At 39.6% G+C, this 24,271-nt stretch overlaps 1 protein-coding gene across 1 annotated transcript in view; it reads left to right on the top strand.

Moving 5' to 3' along the window:
* The window catches only part of LOC121870165 (tryptophan 5-hydroxylase 1-like), a 49,502-nt gene extending 36,940 nt beyond the window's left edge, over positions 1-12,562 (top strand). The window contains 9 exon segments of the mRNA XM_042371928.1: positions 786-884; positions 1,323-1,356; positions 1,358-1,370; positions 1,948-2,083; positions 3,373-3,499; positions 9,478-9,516; positions 10,590-10,780; positions 11,148-11,304; positions 12,237-12,562. Of these exon segments, the coding sequence (XP_042227862.1) occupies positions 786-884; positions 1,323-1,356; positions 1,358-1,370; positions 1,948-2,083; positions 3,373-3,499; positions 9,478-9,516; positions 10,590-10,780; positions 11,148-11,304; positions 12,237-12,320 (880 nt within the window). The 3' untranslated portion in view covers positions 12,321-12,562.
* The last annotated feature ends 11,709 nt before the right edge of the window (positions 12,563-24,271 follow it).

The raw sequence follows: 24,271 nt of genomic DNA, 5'->3' as shown, positions 1-24,271 counted from the left end.
TGTGTGTATGGTGTTTGGAGAGAGAGAGAGAGAGATATTTGACAATTTAGTGCCAACTCACCCAGGGACAGGTCACAGGTGGGTGAGCTCTGTGTTCTAGATGTAATTAAATGAGAACAACGGTGCCAGCCGAGACCAAAGTCAGTCAAGTTGTCTACGAACACTAAAGTGCGGTATTCTGGTAGGCAATGTCAGTGATGGAGGTGGTGGTTACCCTGATATCTTAAAGGTCAAAAGAGGGACGAGAGGGAAATGAAAGCAGGAGGGATCATGAAGGAGGACCAGCCACCTGACCTTTTCTGTATTAAGACGCTGTAAAATGTAATGGGCAGTGAAGAAGCATTACGTCTGTGGTTTGAATATCTGTGCTAATACTAAAACACCTACACCAATGAGCTTCCCCCCACCACCCCTTCCAGTTACTATCAAATATCCATTTTCCCTCCCATCACTCATCCATCCCTTACCCACCCGCCACCTATCCACTTACCATTTCCACTTCCGTTGCCCATGTGGTCCCTGACACGTCCGCCTCGTGATAAAACAAAAATAAATAAATAAAAATATAATAAAATTGCAAAAGCCTATCCAGAAATTTGCTTCCTTGTGTAAACCATCACACTCATTCCTATATAATAATCCATTTATTCTTACCATCAATCCACATAGACAGAAAACAACACAAGTACTCTGTCCTTTCTTAAAGTTCCTTTGTTTCTGTCACACGTAGACTGTCAACTCTTGCCATTCCTCTGTCACCACCACTAAGACTCTCACCACAACAGGGGCACCATCTTCAAGGAGCTGTTCCGTCTATACCCGAGTCACGCCTGCAAGGAATACAACCGCAATTGGCCCGACCTGGTGAAGTACTGCGGCTATAGGTAAGAGACAGACAGACAGAGACAAAGGGTGGATAAAAAGAAGAAAGGAAAATGGGAAGAGTGATAAAAGGAGATAGAGGGGGTAACGGAGTAAGAGGAGATAGGAGGAGGATAGGGCAGACAGAGAGGCAGAGAAAGAATCAGATGAGACACACCGAAGAGAAAGACACAGGCAGACAGGTAGATAGAAACATAGGAGAGAAAGAGATATAGAGGTGAGAGACAGAGAAAGATAAAGGTAGAGGGAGAGAAAGAGAAAGATGGAAATATAGAGAGCGTTTGATTATCTCACTCTATATAAATCTTAAGCGTCAATGATTTCATATAACGTAAACCACAACAAATATATAGAATAAATAAGTGAATGAATAATAACAAAGGGATATAAACTAACTTTCATCCTGGAAGACGTAAGAATATAAATTTTTTTTTTCCCAGGGAGGACAACATTCCTCAGCTGGCAGACATCGACAAAATACCTGAAACGTGAGTCTATTAACCTCTACGTCCGTCCTGAACCTTTAATACTCTTTTCCGTGCAGCAAGATCCTGTCTCCTCATCCACCACTTGTCTGGTGTAGAAACTAAACCTTATGATCTGTGCTGTAAGAACCTGGTAGATGAAGCACCTCATTACAACATGACAACAGTAACAACTAGTTTGTATCGGCTAATTGGGCATTCAGTATAATAATAAGTCTTTGGTGTTATTTATAGTCACCCAGCCTAAACATTCCCTGGACTCGCGTTCTGTCCATAACCTCGCAACAGACTTTCACTAATACGAAATGTCATCCCTACTACAAGTCTTTTATCTTGTGTGATCATAAAGGTCTTTCCATCCCTGCAGTCTCATTATACCTTCCTGTCTCCCTCAGTATACAGTATAATCTCTCTTTTCTACCCTCGAACACCTGGTCTCCACACACTTCACTCCTTAAGTTTTCACCTCTCACTTGAAGGTACTCTTGAATACCCGCTAAGTGAATCATTCTCCACCACTATTTATTTTATCCTTTCATATAAGGACTAATTGATTCTCCTCGTGTTTTTCCCCCTACAGGCACGACAGGATTCTCGCTGCGTCCCGTGGCTGGGTACTTGTCTCCCAGGGACTTCCTAGCAGGACTCGCCTTCAGGGTCTTCCACTGTACGCAATACATCCGCCACTCCTCAGATCCATTTTACACGCCTGAACCGTGAGTATCCGTTCCTGACCTGTGATATCCAGCCCTGAACCGAAAATATCCACCGCTAGTATAACAGAAGAATTATACGGGATCCACCTGTTACTTTGGTCGCTGTCAATATTTTATAACAGATATTTATCAGTTTTAAAGATGGCAGTTAGGTATTTTTATAACATTAATCCCACTATATCCAGGTTTCTGAACAAGAGTACTGCCATAGTTTTCTAGTAACAGGTAGAACCCTGGACGCGGCTGATTTAATGTAGTTAACTAGGTTTGGGTCAAATATTTTTGCACATATTTATTTCTCTGAGAAGATATTACGGTCTCTTATGATCTATTAGATGCTGGTGTCTTCTGATTTGGAGTTGTGAAATCCACGAGAATGATGTTGATCATACATTTCTGAAAAGAGATGGTGACACTAAGGGGAAAAAATGTGTGTGTGTGTGTGTGTTTTGTGTGTGTGTGTGTGTGTGTGTGTGTTTGTGTGTGTGTGTTCCAAGTTTACAGAATACGGAAGAGACAGTTCCTACGTAGTGATACTGAATCTTTTTGTTACCAGTTGTCTACATCAAAATCAGAGAGAAGATGATGGAAATTAAACTAAAAGACAGAAAATACGAAAGTACTGAAATTTAGACATGTAACTCGGTTCTAGATTAGCAAAATTACAATGCTGTTGAGAGGAATTTAGAGACTTCATTTTCGTTCATATTTAACTTGGTGCAAACACAAGATTTATTTTCACAAGACCAAAATGTGTCACTGTACTGGTAGTTCAGATATTTGTGAATTTAGATATTTAATCAGAGTACCGTCTTCATATCTGAGGGTTACACCACAGTCCTCCAATCTAAAGGTTCTCGGCTGTTTTTACCAACCCTCAAGGTTTTGGTCTCTGGGGAACCACTATAATTTCATTCATCCATCTCAGTCTCTGCCTCCTCTGGCCTTCTACCCTAACTTGTCCATTAATATTTATTTGATATCCCTTCAACACACTTTATATAATATTATTATTATTTTTTTACAATTCTATGAAATTTTGATGGCACTACCAGCGACTTATCGTTCCCGATGTTCACTCTACTTTTGACCATCCTGAGTTAAAGGGGAACATTATCTAATTGGGTTGACTTATTAATTTTCAGAAATGTACAAGACTATGTATTATTAACATTTTACTCTAAACAGCTCCTTATCTTGACCGGACACAAGAGCCACTTTGCTGTTTTTTTTTTCCCTTACTTAAATATTTAAGTCACTTTCTACCAAGCATGTTCCTCCTCCTACAGGGACTGTTGTCACGAGCTGCTGGGTCACATGCCCATGTTAGCGTGTCCGTCTTTGCCTCAGTTCTCCCAAGAGATCGGTCTGGCGTCACTCGGGGCTAACGAAGAGGACTTGATGAAGATCGCTACAGTGAGTGCATCAGTGTCCATCATTATATCTTCTTATGGTTCTTAATTTTAACTTTGTGGGTGCTCTTGGGATTATAAAGTGGTTGTTGAGATGTTTACGTGATGACACTGTAGTTTGCGTTTTACAGTATCGTAAAGTTTGTTGAGAACAGCTTTAGTGGACTTGTCTATATCACTCTACAAGGTAGAAGTGCAGAAACTGGACCTTGGGAATATCCTCGTTGGGCTCAAAGTCATCTGCAGACGCCTTTGAGGTCCTCTGTGAATAACTGTTAAACTGCTTTGGATTCATCAGATTTTATTAGTTCGATTCTTGAGGTTTTGCGTCGCATTTCGCAAAATCTTGAGAGGGTGATCTTCTCAATGAGATAGTTTTTAAGAATATTTGAGTCTACCTGTGGTAGTGTTTTGGTTGGGACCAGTAATGTTTCCTGGTTTTTCCCACAAAGACTTGCTACATCTTATATTTCATAAGTAAGGGTGTATGTATTCCTGAGACACAAATAAAATTGATGACTAAATGACCATATTGTCAGTTCTCAATAGTTTCAGAGTTACAGCTCATGACAGGTTTGGTAGGAGTGTGATGAAGCCTGCTACTAGTGATGTTTCTTAACAATAATAATGCCATATGATTTGTACTGGTATTAACATTTAGAGCAAATGTTCAGAGTTCTGCCCCTCTTGCTCAATGCAGGCTTCAGCCCGTCGTACAAATGACTGACTGTTGCACTAGTTTCTTTGAACGAGTGCGACGTAACATCCATCATCACTACATATAACACCATCCATCATCACTACATATAACACCATCCATCATCACTACATATAACATCATCCATCATCACTACATATAACACCATCCATCATCACTACATATAACACCATCCATCATCACTACATATAACATCATCATCCATCATCACTACATATAACACCCTCCATCATCACTACATATAACAACATCCATCATCACTACATATACACCATCCATCATCACTACATATAACACCATCCATCATCACTACACATAACACCATCCATCATCACTACATATAACATCATCTATCATCACTACATATAACACCATCCATCATCACTACATATAACACCATCCATCATCACTACATATAACACATCCATCATCACTACATATAACATCATCTATCATCACTACATATAACACCATCCATCATCACTACATATAACCCATCCATCATCACTACATATAACACCATCCATCATCACTACATATAACATCATCATCCATCATCACTCATATAACACCATCCATCATCACTACATATAACACCATCCATCATCACTACATACACCATCCATCATCACTACATATAACACCATCCATCATCACTACATATAACACCATCCATCATCACTACATATAACACCATCCATCATCACTACATATAACATCATCATCCATCATTACTACATATAACACCATCCATCATCACTACATATAACATCATCATCCATCATTACTACATATAACACCATCCATCATCACTACATATAACACCATCCATCATCACTACATATAACACCATCCATCATCACTACATATAACACCATCCATCATCACTACATATAACATCATCATCCATCATTACTACATATAACACCATCCATCATCACTACATATAACATCATCATCCATCATTACTACATATAACCATCATCATCACTACATATAACACCATCCATCATCACTACATATAACACCATCCATCATCCTTCATATAACACCATCCATCATCACTACATATAACATCATCCATCATTACTACATATAACACCATCCATCATCACTACATATAACATCATCATCCATCATTACTACATATAACACCATCCATCATCACTACATATAACACCATCCATCATCACTACATATAACACCATCCATCATCACTACATATAACACCATCCATCATCACTACATATAACACCACCCATCATTACTACATATAACACCATCCATCATCACTACATATACCATCCATCATCACTACATATAACACCATCCATCATCACTACATATAACACCATCCATCATCACTACATATAACACCATCCATCATCACTACATATAACACCATCCATCATCTACATATAACACCATCCATCATCACTACAGATCGGTAAAGTAGTGTCCGAGATTCTCGTGCGGACACACACACAAACAGACATACTTCTTTGTTTTATATAGATAGATTATTATTATGAGACACTACATGAACTGGAATATTATGTGTTGCTAGATACAGTAATGAAAAACTTTAAATGATTATATGTTTTTATAGAATGGGCAACATTTTGAAACTCAAAGTCTAGATTGACATAAATTTCATTTCTGTTGAAATATTAAAACATAATAGTCTTAGCAAATAAAAGAATATAATAAACAAATCTTAATTGATGTAAGTTGTTTTTTAGTAAAATATTTAAGTATTTGAAATATATGTCATTATCATAATTCATTTTTATATAATATTAATTCTCCTCCACCTTTCCATTTTATACCCTTTTTTTATTCTTCTATGTTATCTTACCTATGTTATTTCCTCATCCTCATCTTCCTCTTCATAATCATTTCTCTCTATCCTTTCAGTATTTCTTTCCAATCATTCTTCTTCAAATTCACAATCTATTCCTACATCCGTTTTGTTTCCCCATAGGTCAACAGTTTCCCCTTTAAACCCTTTATAAAAACAATCATTATTTTCCTCTTTGTATTCTCTAAGAATTTTACTTATAGTTACAGCATACTTCTTACTTACAGTAGTGGTCTTATTTGCTGTGGTGCTGAACAAATATTATCCACAGACACATCTGAATAATATACACTTTTAAATAGGTCAAATATAATATTAAATTACCCTCATGAACTCTAATACAATTTAAACTAAATGAAATTAAAGCTTTCACAGGACAATTATTTTGTCTTTGAGTATTCACAAAAGTTTCTGATTCGAAATTTACCACATTCGATAATTTTCAATTCCTTTTACACATCGATATTACTTTTAGTGGTGGTGGTGGTGGTGGTGGTGATGGTGGTGGTGGTGTGGTGGTGGTGGTGGTGGTGGTGGATGGTGGTTTGATAATGGTGGTGGTGATGATGGAGGATTATTGATGGTGGTGGTGATGGTGGTGGTGGTGAGTGGTGGTGGTGGTGATGGTGGTGGTGATGGTGGTGGTGGTGGTGTTTGGTGGTGGTGATGGTGGAGATGGTGGTGGTGTGGTGGTGGTGGTGGAGATGGTGGTGGTGGTGGTGGTGGTGGTGGTGGTGATGGTGGTGGTGGTGTGGTGGTGGTGGTGGTGGTGATGGTGAGGTGGTGATGTGGTGTGGTGGTGGTGGTGGTGGTGGTGGTGGTGATGGTGGTATTGGTGGTGGTGGTGGTGGTGGTGGTGGTGATGGTGGTGGTGGTGGTGGTGGAGATGGTGGTGGTGGTGGTGGTGGTGATGGTGGTGGTGGTGGAGATGGTGGTGGTGGTGATGGAGATGGTGTGTGGTGGTGGTGGTGGTGATGGTGGTGGTGGTGGTGTGGTGGTGGTGGTGATGGTGGTGGTGGGATGGTGGTGATGGTGGTGGTGGTGGTGGTGGTGATGGTGGTGGTGGTGGAGATGGTGGTGGTGGTGGAGATGGTGGTGGTGGTGGTGGTGGTGGTGGTGGTGGAGATGGTGTGGTGGTGGTGGTGGTTTTCATAAAAGTATAACAGTGTACAGTACTCCCAAATTAATGCGACTCACTAGACATTCGTCTTTATATTGTGGGTCTCTGTTAGAGAGGATATCCTTACATGGGAGAGGATATTTTCTTTTTTCTATGGGGGTCTACGTACATTAAATCGCTCCACTTGGTGGGCTGAATTAAATTTTCAACGTGGAAGTCGTTTAATTCTTTAATTAACATATCAATTAACTTTATCTGTCTCATTTTATGAATATCATCATCGAATTCTATATTAGAAACTTTATTAACTACTTCTTGATAATTCCCACTCCAGAAAAAAGGACGACACTTTACTTCCAATAGATGAACGTTTAATTCTCTAAGAGAACTATCCACAATAATATATCTTTTCATCTTGTTTGCAGATCACATTTGTGGAATCCTAAGTTTCAAAAGAGGTTGAAAATTATTTGGTTCTCTATGAATACACCTGTTAGTGAACCGAGATAATATAGTGTCCATATTTACTTTATTTTTCAACTGGTTTTCTCGAACCGTCACCATAGGGTTCAGGTGTTGGGCTTCGTCGGGTAAAACACTACGAATTATTGTCGGGGGCAACGTCTGCCAGGACGGCCTCTATCATGCTCATTACTTCTTCTCGTTTATTATTTAATTCCATAGTACTAAAATAAATTGAGGGACTTGGAATCACTTCAACATTGTCATAATATACCGACGTATTTCTCGTTTGAGGTGATGTAAGGTTGATGGCGGCTGCTGCTCGATGATGACGAATGCGATGATCGTGGTGACGGTGGGCGGTATAAAAGTTGTTGGGAAAAGAATTGTTGTTGTCTTTTAGTAACTGGAAAAGTTATCACTCAAAAATTTTATGTTTGTGTTTCAGCGGTTGTTGTGTATTGAGGAGGATAATGAGCCTCTATTTCACCGACCGAGTTACTAACTGATTGTTCGGTTATTTGTTTAGTCTTAGTTTGTCTGTTCAACGTAATCTAAAAAAATTATTAACCCTGCACCTTGGAAAAAAATAGATACGAGTGTTGAAAATCCTCTGCTACTTACTCAACCGGAATAGATAGATTCTGAATAAAAGAAGAAACTCCAAAGAAAATGGAAACATTTCTTAACCATTGGTGAGTTAAGGTTGAGGCTGTACTGGATGCTTTGTAGGTCTCTCCAGTCCATCTGCGGGCCATATGCGTTCACTGAGTCCAACGTCAGTGAGGAGACAGGTGCAAGGTGACGTGGAGGTGTCGATGATGATATTGCCGGCGTGGAGGTCCATGTGGCCGTAACCAGCAGCATGAAACTCGTCGAGGGCAACGCAGGTTCCGTCGTAGGCCTTCTGGCGATGGTGGACGTCGTACTTAAAGCTGCTTAGAATTGATGAAAACAGCACGCCCCGGCAGTACTGCATGACGATGGCGTGGGGCTCGGTTATGGCGCCGTACAAGATAGGCGCCCCGCCGGCCAGCTCGTGTAGGACGCGGGCCTCCTTGGTATTGGTCTTGCCGGAATGGAGGATCTTCACTACCACGTCCGTCACGTCCCCATTTCGGTGAGCTGACCATGGTGGCTCATCCCGTACACACCAGAGCCAACATTTCTCGCAAGACGAAGGCAGTCCCAGATGAGCTGTGGCAGATCTCGTCCTCCAGTGGTGGAGTAGGAAGGGGAGAGAATAATCTTGCATGCCTTCTTTGGCACTTTGTCTAGGTGTTTCCGTTGTGTGGCATTTAGGGAGGAAGACCAGGTAGGGGAGGCATAGGTGAGTTTGGGAAGTATGAATGTTGAGCAAGCACTGAGGAGCTCGGGTGGGAAATCCGAGGGATTTGAGTCGGCGGAGGAGGTGGAGACGGAAACTGGAGAATTTGACAATTATACTAATCTGTTTTTCAATTTAGTTTGTTATCTATAGTGACGCCGAGGAGCTTAGTGGAGTCCACAACTTGGAGTTCACTTGCTTGTGTGTGTATAATTTTTTTTAGTATTAAGTGATGAGCTTCTGGTATACAACAACTCGGGATTTTTCTCTATGCTAATTATTATGTTGGTCTGAGAAAATGTTACAGTAAACTGCTACGATCTGCTGGGGAAAAAAATAGTCACCAACCACTTACTGTTCATAGTAATCTGAAAATCTGTTACAGTCTTAAACAGTCACTACTGCTCTCTATCACTCTGGTATTGTCTGTCGTTACATAAGTTTCACAGTCAATGTTTCTCTCTTCAATTATCTAATCATCTGTTATCTTGCAGCTGTACTTCTTCACTGTGGAGTTTGGGATGTGTAAGGAGGTAAGATGTCCTTCAGCTCGTGTTGTCAATGTGCATGTCTTAAATATCTAGATCTTCATTTGACGTCAGTATTTCAAATAAGATTTTCTTTTAGATTCCAAACAACCATAAAAGTGCACCTATTTTTTGTGAATTGATATTAAGCTTTAATTTGAAAAGAGAAATCATAAATATTGTTATTAGTGGAAGCATTATATAATGGGTTGATATTTCCGGCTGGTTTTGGAGGTTTATTTTGCCACTGATAAGGTATAAGTTAATCCCATGTTCCTCGGTAGTTAAACCAAATTAATCGGACTCTCTGACATTCTCACTATAATTCACATAACATTACTCGGTTTTAGTATTCAGTCTTGACTTTTTATCCTGATCTCTGCTTGTTGACCATCATGTAATATTGATAACAACAAGCACAATAAATTTACTTAGGTTCTCTTTGTCAAAAATCGGTCTTTGATTTAGATTTTTAGCGTAAATTAGCTGTAAATTATATTAACAGATTAATTACAAAAATATACTTAGATGTTCTCCTTTACCGTTATTTCAATTGTTTATTAAATGAGTTTCTGTGTTACCTTTACTAGTTTTTAATTTGTGCATTTAAACAGTTCTTGACTACGTGTGACTGCATTTCTTCCAAGTCACTCTGGCTGCTGTTAGTGTAGGTCATCGTAATCATCCTCTTGCCTCTTGGGAGTTTGTTATTTTCTCTTATGACTAAAATATGTCTTTTTAAAATAAATGGAACTTGCCAAGACCCGGTCGGTACTTAACAGGACTGTAACATATGTGTGACTTTCTCTTCCTTCTTTTATAGCTGTAAAGTATACTGTACTGTAATTATCTATACTAAATAAATGAATATATCTATTAATTCAATCAAGTAAGTTAACGATAATTTAAAAGTTTAAGAGACACAGACCTTCACTAATCTTTAATTGTTGGTCATATAGGTCACATATAGGTCAGAGTTGTTCAACACAGAGATGTATTAATGTCTCAAAAACTGAAACGTACGGGCGGCATCTCTTGCCTGACCTTCTATGGTCTTGACTGTGACTCATGACCCGCAGGATGGTAACCTGAAGGTGTACGGGGCGGGGCTGCTCTCAAGCATCGGGGAGCTGCGTCACTCCCTCTCCCCGGCAGCCAAGGTGGAGCCCTTCGACCCTGACCCCGTGTCTACTGTGCCCTGCCTCGTGACCACCTTCCAAAACCAGTACTTTTATACCGACACCTTCGAGGAGGCCAAGGAGAAGCTCAGGTAAGAACGAGGAAGTCAATAGAAGCTCAGGTAAGAACGAGGAAGCCAAGGGGAGTTCAGGTAAGAACGAGGAAGTCGAGAATGCTCAGGTAAGAACGAGGAAGCCAAGGAGAAGCTCAGGTAAGAACGAGGAAGCCAAGGGGAGTTCAGGTAAGAACGAGGGAATCAAGAAATGCTCAGGTAAGAACGAGGAAGTCGAGAGATGCTCAGGTAAGAACAGGGAAGTCAATAGAAGCTCAGGTAGAGAAGCCAATGTTGACTCTATCATCACTGTTATTTTTGTTTATATTGTCATTGTCATGAGCCCTTTCTTTACCTTCAGTCTCTTCCGTTTATTTTCTGACTTTTATTGTCCTTTATCTTTCAGGGCTTATGTGTCCAAGATCCAGCGTCCATTCGGGGTGCGGTACAACCCATACACGATGAGCGTTGAGATCCTCAGTAACGCGGAGAAGATCGCCGCATTAGTTTCCGAGCTGCGAGGAGACCTGTGTATCGTCAGGAACGCCCTGCAGAAGATCCACGTGAGTCTCATAGTGGACATAAGTGATACGTGTCATTGGTAAGAGTGAAAGTGTTCTTAAGTGTTAATAGTAAGGGGCGGTGTGAAACATCTGGTCCGTTGGGTGGAAAAAGGGCGTTCGGTTAAAGGTCCATGTGTCTTACACGTACAAGTCATCAGTTAAATAGAAGTGAGAAAGTGTACCTTGGTGTTCACTGTCAAAATATGATTGTGTGAAATCTCTAGTCCATTTGAGTGGAAGGCTGGTACATACAGGAGGGTCAAAGGTTCTATTGGACCGAAGTTGAAATCAGCCAAACTCGGGTGTTATCTGTTCGGTCTAGTTCGGTCTTAAATAACTTCCGATTGAATATGTTTCATTCCCTTTCGGTAAAGAGATGCGTCTGGTACTCCAAAGGTCTGTTCAGGAGATACCAGAGTCTGAGAATATACGCCGTACACGGCAAACCAGTGACAGGGTATAAGACATTCCATGAAGATAGAATTAGTGTTGATATATTAACAAGGTAGATAGTTGACATATAATTGGAATAATTGTATCATGGATGGTCCTTGGAACTAAGAATTTGTTAATTGTGATGGACTAGAGGCGACACACATGAGGGTGCACCATGAAGCTTACGAATCAAAGGGCGTCTGTCATGTAGGCTTTGCGTCACATATCACAGAAAAGTTGAGATAGGATAGGCAGTTATCCTACTTTAGGATGGATGTCTGTGAGTCAGTTGGGAATTTAGGACAAGCCGGGAATGATATGATGATAATAGTGGTACTGACTCTTACTGGATATAAATCACACATTGACTCAATGAGAATTTGAATCCGAGACGATTGACTGGTTGAACGATACTTTATCATCATCATTATTATTGTAAATTATATTGTTAACGTTTTTGTTACTATTATTATTAATATTATTACTATAATCTGCAGGAGAATGATGATGACGTTGACATCGAGAATATCACCAGCATATTGACATCTGCCCTGAAGACTGAAGACAGTACCAAGTCATAATTCATCCCTCTCTCTCTCTCTCTCTCCCATTTATTCATAATATTATCTAGTTAGTCATATGCAAAGTTTTGAAGAAGACATCGATAAGTTGGGGAGAAGTGTATTAGAGTTTATACATGTATGGATTACTCCTTCTGATTTAAATAATGGAATAAGAGGTAAATTATCCTGAGCTTCCTTAGCTATAGAAATACTGTCATATATACATAAGGCTGTCATAATACACCAGACACTGTCATATATACACATATCAAGTGTCATAATAACAGACACTGTCATATATACACAAGGCTGTCATAATACACCAGACACTGTCATATATACACAAGGCTGTCATAATACACCAAACACTGTCATATATACACAAGGCTGTCATAATACACCAGACACTGTCATATATACACAAGGCTGTCATAATACACCAGACACTGTCATATATACACAAGGCTGTCATAATACACCAGACACTGTCATATATACACAAGGCTGTCATAATACAGACACTGTCATATATACACAAGGCTGTCATAATACACCAGACACTGTCATATATACACAAGGCTGTCATAATACACCAGACACTGTCATATATACACCAGAGGTCATCGACTGGGCAGCCATTTTACTAGTTCGTCAAATGGGTTCCCAACCTAAACCAACTCGACCTAAAATAACCCAACCCTACCCGATCGATCCCAACGTAACTTAACCTAACCTAACTTAGCCTAACATACTGTATTAAGGTTAGCTAGATTACGTTAGGCAAGTTTAGGTTGGGTTAAAATAGTTTAAGTTAAGTACGTTTGGGTTGGTTTAGGAGATCATTTTACGAGGCAGATATATGAGAAAAAAATTCAGGATGTCCTAAAAGCAGGAAACTTTCAGCAGTTGTAGAGGATTATATTGGACTATATGGGGTAACTTTGAAGGTGGCCTAGTTTAGGAATGACCACCAAAATAGTGGTATGATATTTCATATATATTGCTTAAATTACGCGAGATATTAAAGTATTGTCAATGAAACTTTCTTCCTTTGTATAAAATGTGTAATCCTGGGAACTCAGTTATAAACTTGAAAATGTGAGTAAAAGTAAAAAAAAAGTCTTCACATAGCAATGGTTGCTTTTAGGTTACTGGGACATTGGCTGGCCAACCGTGGATGGGTAGAGGCACTTATAGCTCAAATTGCATCTGTTGGCACCGCGAACTCATTCATTAAGGCATCACATGTAGCGAAAACAAGACATATCCACCAGGTCACCCTCTGCAGTCTCCATATCTTGTTGTGAGAGACATACCAAAGTGCTAATACCACTGAACCATTAGATGGGTGGATTGAACGCAGTAGGAAAGAAAGTCCTCTGTTTTATTTCTGGATGACAGTGTCAGATCGAAAAAACTACTACTGGTATTTGTGAGGTCCATCAGACAAGGTAGCTTTGCCTTATATGCAAGGTAGAAGTCGGTTCATGTTCGGGACATGGCTAGTCAGTGGCAGACCCACCCACTTGTGGCAAGTCAATTTGCAAAGGGCAACTTCGTTGTAAGGAAGTCTCAGAGGGCATTCTCAGCAGTCTCTTATAGATCAAACCACGAACAGTATACAGAAATGCGCTTGTAAAGGGTGATGGAGGTGTAATAGGAATTACACAAAACACTAAAGCACTGCATCGTTGGATGGTTTGTGAGCCTGAAATTACCAGAATTGCACAAGAATTTGAAACTCAAAGCATTGCTGAAACACATCATACTGTACATCACGAACAGAGTGCAGCTACCCGGGCAAAGTTTACCAAACACGTCGTCAACAGTTTGACAGAACCTGTCAAGGAATTTGACCTCCTTTTCTTGAGGAGAGTCAGGATCTGGTAAAGCTGGACACCAGATAAATTAGGGATCCTGGTGTAGCCAGTGGTGTCCAAAGAGCTTACTAAATGGGAAGAGAGCAATATGAATCATTTGTAATTGACCGAATTGTGACAAGATCCAAGCCAATCTGTGACCCAATCCAGAAAAACAAGCTGTACTTCATTAGCAACACCCCTGCAAGACAAGTCTCGAGCAAATGCACGATTTAACAGTACTAAAGAGCGAGTGTTCATTGTTCCTTCGGCTTTTCATTTCCTGCCAGAGAATAGACAGTTATTTGGAAATTTATTTATTTTTTGTTTACGAGAACCACCCTTTCCCACCACCACTTTCAAATAATGGCGATCTGTGTACTGGCACCATATTCAGTCTTCTTGGAAGTTTGGTGTCTCATGTAACAAGTTAGGATTTACTGTAGAACCAGATGTTGATCTCATTGTACTGGATGGTGCAGCTGTTATCCATATGCTAAATACCATTTCCTGTCATACAGTTGGTAATTGCGGTGCCAAGGTATTTTGCCTATATGCAGACACAGATTCAGAACTGCCAACGTGTTGACATAATTTGGGATGAATATGTCCCCAATAGTTTGAAGGAAAGTTATCGAATGTCACGAAGGACAGATCTACGAACACGAGTTGAAGACCACTGTGCCATACCGGGGAACTGGCAGACCTTCTTAAGAGTCTATGATAAAGAAGAGATCTGTTTAGATTCCTTGCAAAGCAGATACTGGCACTTTACACGAATGAGCAGGTAATATACTGTAGACTATTGGGAAGGATGTCATCTGCTTGCAAAGGTAATCATGAGGAGGCCAAACGAAGGATCTTTTTACATGTTGCAGATGCAGTGCGTACTGGTCAGAAGAGAGTCTTAGTTTGAACAACTGACATTGATGTGGTGGTACTTGTAGTGTTTGCAGTGTATACATTGGATGTGGAAGAACTCTGGATTTTGTTTGGCACTGAAAAATATCTGCGATACATACCTGCTCATGAAATTGCCAGAAGTACTGTATTGAACAACAAATATCACGAATCCTCACCATTTTCCATGCTTAGCTACACTCAAGCGCTATACTGCGCTACTATATGTTCAAACAAGCCCCGTTAAATCCGTAAACGATGCACGCAAGTTACTGCTCACTCAAAAAGGCAGACAAATAGAGAACATTCCACCACCAAAGGTAGCTGAGTCAACACATACGACGCACAACGTACCAAGGTGCATTCATCTGGGGATAGATTCCAGAAGCCCATGTATCTCTTCCGCACCCAGTAGACTGAGGATGGACTAATGCAGAAAGCTGGAAGCCACTCTGGACAACCTTGCCTGAAACTAATGATGCCTGCAGAGAACTTATATCACCCGATTGCAAGAAGGGATCTAAATGCAGCTCTCATGTGTACAGTGCCCTGGAGAGTGTGACAATTGATCTCAGTGCTTTGGGAAGTGTGACTTGTTTCGTACTAATAGAGAATTATATTAACATGTATCATTAGATTTCAAGTGTTCTTTGTATGTTATGCTGATATTTTACACGATGTTTCAGCGCTTAACATATCACCACATATTGCTCTGTTAAAATTTCAGATAATTTGTATTTTTCTCTTAACATCTTTTTAAAGATCTATTGTAAGTGTTCAAACATTCTGACTGACATTCTTATCAAAATCACTTTTTAATAAAGGCTTCCAAGTTGCATATACTGTAAGCTTGAAGTTGTGAATCAAATATTTTGGGGGCCATTTTGGAAAATAGCCGTTACTCCTAAACTATGCTGTGGTCAAGGCTCCATATCAGAAACTGATCACAATATGGTCCTCTACAACTCTCTGAAAGTTTCATGCTTTTATAACATCCACTAAAATTGGCTGCCCAGGTCATGAACTGGGTAATTTCACATATACACCAGACACTGTCTTATATACACCAGATAAATACAGTATAGAACACATGTGTGTGTCGTTGCTCTGATGAGGTAGAGTAGAGTTATGTTCTTCGGCTCTTTGAAAACCATACTGAATCACAGTAGATAGTTACCTCGTTGAACTTTGTTATTCACTTAGCGGTTTCATATTGTTTGCCTATAACATTACCTCTGACAATAATGTAACTTTCTTTAAAATGGTAGTAACAAGTGATGCAAGTTACTTCACCTTCTCTAGGTACAATAATTATATTATAATCCTACAACATATTTTTTATTATTTTTTTTATTTATATAATTGTCTTGACTAATTCATTCTATGACGGAAGCTTGACTAATAATCACATTAGTGTATTAGACGGATCAACCTTTGTGGTGATTTAAGTCGTTAGGTCAACATGTACATAATTACAGGTGTCCAAGTAAGGGAGTGTGTCAGTGTAGTGATACTAGTTACTAACCTCACGTGTAGCCCAGGACAGGTAGTGATGTAAACAACCAAACAAGCACAGATGTTATGTAGTGCAAGTCTTTAAACAAGTGACTGTTAATGTATAGTGTCCGTCCCGTGAGGTCACAAGGAGGCTGGTGACCTCAAAGGAATGACTCTTGTTAATTATCTCACATTGAGGGTTGACCTTTCATGTTGGTCACTTGGACTCATAGTTGACCTTCGTGTGACTTACCTGTCATGAACGTTAATGTTGACCTTGATATGACGTTCACAGCAAAGTAAATGTAATTTGAGTAGGAATTGTTATGTACAATTTATCCCTTAACAACAGACTCCTAGACTTCAATAGAGATGGACCTTATTTGGACGTTTACCATGATGGATGATAAACACTGAAAGAGTTTTAACCAAATGTAGAAAACATCTTTTACATGAGTTCAGTGAAATTTGACTTTGAATTGAAGATAACCATTATATATACAGACACAGTATTTATGATACATGGTAGATATCAGCAGGTGTTTTCAGAGATAGACAGCCTTAGTATCTTTCTTTTGTGTCAATCTCTCAATTATTGATACTAAGGCCAGCACTGAGGGAACTGTCATGGCTGCTTTCTGTACACGACATTCTGTTTATGATGGCGAGTACTTGAGGAAATGGTGTTTTCTTAGTGTGTGTAAACGTTACGTGAAGAACAAGCGAGTATCAGTGTTTATATGTCTGTTGTGACGGTGACACACACCTGAGGACTGTTGTGACAGTAACACACACCTGAGGGACTGTTGTGACAGTGACACACACTTGAAGGACTGTTGTGACGGTGACACACACCTGGACGACTGTTGTGACAGTGACACACACCTGAAGGACTGTTGTGACAGTAACACACACCTGAAAGACTGTTGTGACGGTGACACACACCTGGACGACTGTTGTGACAGTGACACACACCTGACACTGTCATGACGGTGACACACTGGACGACTCTTGTGACAGTGACACACACCTGACGACTGTGACAGTGACCACCTGGACGACTCTTGTGACGTGGCACACCTGACGACTCTGTGACGTGACACACACCTGGAGGACTGTTGTGACAGTGACACACACCTGGACGACTGTTGTGACAGTGACACACACCTGGACGACTCTTGTGACAGTGACACACACCTGGACGACTCTTGTGACAGTGACACATCTGACACTCTTGTGATGACACACACTGGACGACTTGTGACAGTGACACACACGACTCTGACAGCACACCGACACGACATGACACACACCTGAGGACTGTTGTGACAGTACACACACCTGAAGGACGACGTGACACACACCTGGACGACTCTTGTGACAGTGACACACACCTGAAACACTGTCACGACGGTGACACACACCTGGACGACTCTTGTGACAGTGACACACACCTGGACGACTCTTGTGACAGTGACACACCTGGACGACTCTTGTGACAGTGACACACCTGGACGACTCTTGTGACAGTGACACTGGACGCTCTTGATGACACACCTGACGACAGTGCACACCGACGACTCTTGTGACAGTGACACACACCTGGACGACTCTTGTGACAGTGACACACACCTGGAGGACTGTTGTGTATCTGTTGTAACGTTAATTAACTTGTCTAGGGTTATTTTGGAAGTAAACGCTGTTCATGTTTCTGCCTCCAGTATACAGCAGGTGATTAACACCACCGTCAATGAGCGCCGTAATAAGCAAGACGCTGGACCAGGACGTGAAGGCCTGCATCTCGAGGGTGGTAGATATACCACTCTGGCGGCCGCTAAGTCTCGAGAAACCAACTTACGTTATTCGAGCCTTATACTCAATCAGATATTTCTCGATTCAAACGTAATTCAACTTACCTAACTTACTTCTCAGTACCTAATTTTGCTGTCCTTACCAAACTTATCTTTCATACTCTAAACTTCCTCTTCTTGCCAAAAAGTATCTGTATAGTACATTACCAAATTTACGTAGAGTAATAACAGTTTATCATAATAAAGAAACTAAGGCAACAGTTCACCCAGTAAAGAGAAGAAGACTTGACCGTTCTCCCTCACTCCGTGTGGAAGATTTGACTGACTCATTTATTCACCGTGAACCAAGGATGAATTAGTTTACTGCAGAGTCTCGTGTGATGGACCAACAGATAGTGAAGGAGGTGTAGCCCTGGCGACACACCACCGCCTGTAGTACTTGCTGGTACACTTTTACATTTCAACTAAAGATTATCATATATACACTACAAGACAGTAAAGATACAACCACCAGGAGTTAAATGTATAAATATATATCTTAGTTGATTTTCGATTAACTTAGGATAAAAAGGAAGTCTTGCTTATAGGAGGTGCATACTTGGAGTAACTGCCGGAGATGCTCGTGTATAGTGGCTGGCAACTGTTCGTGAAGTACTGAGTCACAAGAACAAACGAGCCACGGGTTTGTTTAGTCGGTCAAACAAATGCATACGAAATACGTGACTATTCTCGTCACTCCTCTGTTGCTTCTCATCCCGAATTATTTATTTATTTTATGATTCTCTAAATCAGCTTTGATAACGAGTAACTTACTTTTTAAAGGAATTAATTATTAGGTCAAATAAGTTGGAAGTTTCTCTTTGTTTGTTCTCGAAAAAACAAATCTTATCTACCACATAACATTGCAGTGTCTAGTGTAATCTCTTTGTGCAAGTCTTAGAAACATATCAGACTTAGGAATAATTTTACACCAGTGTTTCAGTAGTGATGACACTTATGAGTAAAAGTTCCACAGAATAACTGAGGTCTAGCCCCACTTCCCTTAGTTATGTTACACTATCACTAAAAACAGGAATAATAACAACGACATCTTCATCTCTTCCCTGAGAAAAGTAACTGGAAATAACTAAGAATTGTCTCCCTAACATTAAAAAAAAACTCTGCAGTCTACTGACACTTCATCCACCTAATAAATAGATCACACTCAGTGAAAGTAATTCCTCATAACTAAGGTGTCTTATGGGATCAAATTATTTTGGTTAATTCTGTCAAAATCACTTGCAAGTGGTTTTAATCACTTAGAAATATTTGCAATGTATAACCAGTATATGGAAAATGACATATACTAACTTAAATACTGTATAGGCTTTAGGTAAGACAATATATAACATTTATTGTATATATGACACTAAATAAATCTATGAAACTATGTGTTTACAATTATTATCTTAACATCACAAAAAACAGACTAGATGGGCGTTGATCACAGTACAAGACAATACGCTGTGCTGCCCGCCCACACTGAACTACCGCACCCAAACGGTAATCATTAAGACGTATTTACAGACCACTAACACAGGAAATATGTAGCAAACAATATTATTAAATAAGGATTTGTTCTCAATGACAAACTGGTTATCTTTTTTCAGAGAGACTAATATGGTTCAAGTTGCTTTGACGTTATTTAGGTATATCTATTCTAAAATGTCTATTACTTACATGTAAAATATAGTCAATTAACCTTACATGGAAGAGGACTCCCCGCCGCCATCTTCTCAGGTGTTGGTTCGACGCTTCACCTTTGTTTTTCATATACATCTTCTCTGTTGTTGCCATTATCAACAACAACAACTCTTACACAAGGTTAGTTGCTTTGTTATCTTATGCGAACTAAGAAGCTAGTGAAAGGGAACTAGAGAGAAAACAGCTAGGAAACAGTTGACAAGTTATTGTATCTGATGTAGAGGCTGTAATATTAGCGAACTGTTGATGACTGCCTAGTGCTGTTGGAATGCTGTTTGGTGCTGCTAGAGATTTTATTGTGCGTTTAAAGATTGTTTTTGATATTCGAGACTTAGTTGATTCCGTTAGAATGCCGGGAACTGCTAGTGACCTCTAGTTCTTATATAGAATTACTGTGATGTAACATTTATCAAAAACAAAATAATGAGACCAATATTCGGTGAAGATAAAGAATAAACGATGGGCAGGACGTGAAGGATATCAAGAAGTTATACTAAATAATAAAGTATTAAACAATGATAAAAGTGCCATGTCTGTCAGATGATGTTGCCTCCGACCTGCCACATTTACGTAAACATTACCACAAGGGGTAAAGGAGCTCTTTGAGACAAATGTACAGGGGAGCCTCGACTCTCTCTGCTCCTAAGAGTAAGCCTTTAACTAATGGTGACCTTACTGTCAAGATGCTGGAGGCTCTGGTATTGGATTTAAACAAAACTAATATTTCATTTATGAGTCTGACGTTCGATTGGCAGAATGCTAAACAAAACTCTCTTCGACGCAATGACGAGGAATATTAATAGGTCAGATCCTTAATGAACAGATTATCTACAAGTTTTAAAGCCAAAAGTTCACTCAACTATTAAAAGATCAAATTAAGTGGAAAGAAGTCCCATATACTATATTGTTTCCACAACACAGGAGAAACACGCTTGTAGGAGACACACACAAGAGAAAAACAGAATTACAACAATTTAGAAAGTTGATAAATTAATGTATTTGTGTATGTTGTGTTTTGTGATGTTTAATCTTTAAGATGTGCCATACAAAATATTTGACTTAATATTATAATAAAACAAATCAATATTACAGTTACTGATATACGATATATAACATTCCATGACCTTACTAGAGAAAAAATATTAAAATATAGAGTAAAAAATGAACTATTGAAGTTACAAATGCTAATTATTATTAAAATAAGAGGAAAGGAATCAACGATATTACATATAAATTAAAAACAAAATAGTTGTAAAATCATTAAGAGGAAAAAAACTAGGAAGCCAATGAACTTTACACGAAGACAAAAAAAGAAAGCAGGTATCTAATTCTTTAATAAGTAAGAGAGAGAGAGAGAGAGAGAGAGAGAGAGAGCCTGCCTGGTGGTCGTCTGGAAGGGTTGTCAAACACGACGTGGTCTTCCTGAGCCAACTCCTCCACTCTGGCTCCTGATTTCCCTCGAGATTTGCACTTTTTTTTATGGCAGGTTGTGGTGGAGTCGCTGAGGGAGACGGTGAACAGGAGGCAGGAGGGTTGCGTGTGTGTGTTCTGCTGATGCATTGTTCTTTGGTGAGTGCCAAGATTAAGGTTAAGGACGAAAATGTTAATTTGTTCATGATTGTATCTGTTGAGGTCCTGTCTTCTGCTTCAGTCTGGGAGATCCATAAAGTAGTCTTTTTTTTATACAGCCGACTCGTCTTGTTCACCTGTACTAGTATGGTAGCACATCTTAGACCAGGGGTTCTCAACCAGGGGGGAATTTCCCCCCTCAGGTTTTCGGGGAAACTGATACTAATATGGAAAAAATAAAGGATTTTCAGTATTATATGCATAGTATTTGGAATGTACTTTTTGAGGCAGACAATCTTGGAAAGGAGGGGGGAATGACATTCTGACATATGGTGAAAGGGGTGCATGGGGCAAACAAGGTTGAGAACCACTGTCTTAGACGATGTCCTCCCAGACTTAAGTAAGATACTGGAGAAGCTAGCATGTAGTAGACTAACTCATTCTGTAGTGACAATAACATCCTTACAGATTCTCAGTTTGGATTTTGAACTAGAAGGTTAACTGAGAGTGCTCTGCTCTCCCTTACTAATGACATCTAAAACTCATTTGATGATAATCAGTTCACAGTCGGAATATTCCTGGACCTCTCTGAAGGCTTTGATATATATCAAATTACTTCATGAAATCCTGCATATCTTGCGGTAAATAACAAATCGTAATTTGACATGAAAGTGAAGAATAGAAGAAAGTGATAAGGTCAACATTATTTTACGCATTTATATGATCGGTGGAATGTCTATGAAGAACAAGGGCGTGGCCGAGTGAGGGTGAATGTGTTACGGTTGATGACTCTACGGCGTCGGGGATGTCACAGAGATTCAGGGGCAGTTTAGTGCCGAAACATATGTTGACACCCTTAATGATTTTTTTCCCTTCTCTCCACGAGAGATAATTTTCTTTACCTCCCGCCCCGCAATATTAGCTACTCCTGATACTCACAAGGTAGACTACTGCTACAAACTGCCATACAGCAGTTAACAGTTTAGTTAATTACACGGGTAAACTAAGAAACGCCTAACATCTTATCTTTGAACACCTTTCATGATTTAGGTTAAAGGTGAATGACTTTCCTTGGTTTGTCTATACAGTAGTCTGTTTAAAATATTAAACCACACATAAACCAGACAGATGTGTGGAGACTGTTGGCATCTTTGGTTCAGTCGTGGTCGTGGTCATGGTTGCTCGTCATGAGGCAACACGCACATGTTCGAAAGCGTTGACTTTCGGAATAAGAAAATAATTTTAAAATGGTCATATGGTTATTTGTTATGTTTAATACAGATTTATCTTTTTTTTCGTTTGTTTCCCGCTTGTTTGTTTGTTTTTAGCAAGCAGATAAGGCAGGATAAACAATATAAACAATTCTGGACATTTTTTGTCACCAGTTGACTGACACCACTTTGAGACATTGATGACGTGTTTCGGTGGGTTCAGGAACAGCTTTTCGATACATCAGACGCAATCATCCAAAACGAACCATTACATGAACTAAAATATTGGCATATAATCTTGTGTAATACATTGCCTTATACTTTATAATAGAACAGATAAAGACAAAGATTTATATAGTTAATGGACATGTGTGGAGAAACGAATAAGTAAAACACGATCCAAACTTAATTCGTTATAGCACTAGGATGAGGTTTGGTTAGTTCGCTTTAGTCTCGAATCTGCCTCGTTTCGCGGTTTCGGATTTATGAGAATACCAACAGAGGCCTCAAACATAGGCAGCCGCAGTTCTGTCTCTGCCTTTGTGCCGGTAAGGATGTACACGGAGGCTTATAGACAAAAACAGCCGGTGAGGTGAAAAGACTGAAATTGAGGAAGATTGCAAAGTATCGCCAAGTGTTTGACAGAATAGTAAAATGTTTGTAAATGTCAAGAAGTGTTTGGAAGTGCCAAAAAGTCTTAATACGTGTCGTAAAGAAATTTTATGTGTCTCAAAGTGGTCTTAAATTTAAAAAAGTTATTTTAAATGCCGTAAAACTTTCATAAGTATAGTGAAGCAATCACATGTACCATGACGTGTTCGTAAGTAACGTAAAGTGTTTATAAGTATTGTAAAGTGTTTGTGGTATGAAGTTGTATAGGTGATGTAAAGTGTTTGTGACTGACTTATAAGTATCACGAAGTAATTTTGGGCGCCAAAAACACCCATAAGTGTCATAAGAACGGTATAAAGTGTCGCAAATTGACCTTAGGGGTTAGAGTGCAATAAATAGTCACATTTTCACAATGACGCATGCAACATCGAAAAGTTTTATAAAGTACTCTTAAGCGGCAGTAGGTCTGATAAAGTGCCACTAAGTCTGATAAGTGTTGTATAATGTCATAAGATATGGTGCATAATAAAAAAAGTGCACTAAAGGGTCAGAGGTGTCATAAAGTGCGCTAAGGTGTCAGAGTGTCCTAAAGTGTCATGAAGTGTCCTTAAGTGTCATGAAGTCTCCTAAAGTGTCAAGGAAGTCTCCTAAAGTGTCTTGAAGTGTCCTACGGTGTCAAAGTATCAAAAGTGGCATGAAGTGTCTTAAAGTGTCTTAAAGCATCGGTGGCCTAAAGTGTCAGTGTAAAAGTGCCGTAAAAAGTCATA

This window comes from Homarus americanus, unplaced genomic scaffold (genome assembly GCF_018991925.1).
Source record: "Homarus americanus isolate GMGI-L3 unplaced genomic scaffold, GMGI_Hamer_2.0 scaffold34993, whole genome shotgun sequence".
Lineage (NCBI taxonomy): Eukaryota > Metazoa > Arthropoda > Malacostraca > Decapoda > Nephropidae > Homarus > Homarus americanus.
Note: the sequence above shows the minus strand (reverse complement) of the source record. Positions and strands in the feature narration are given on the sequence as shown.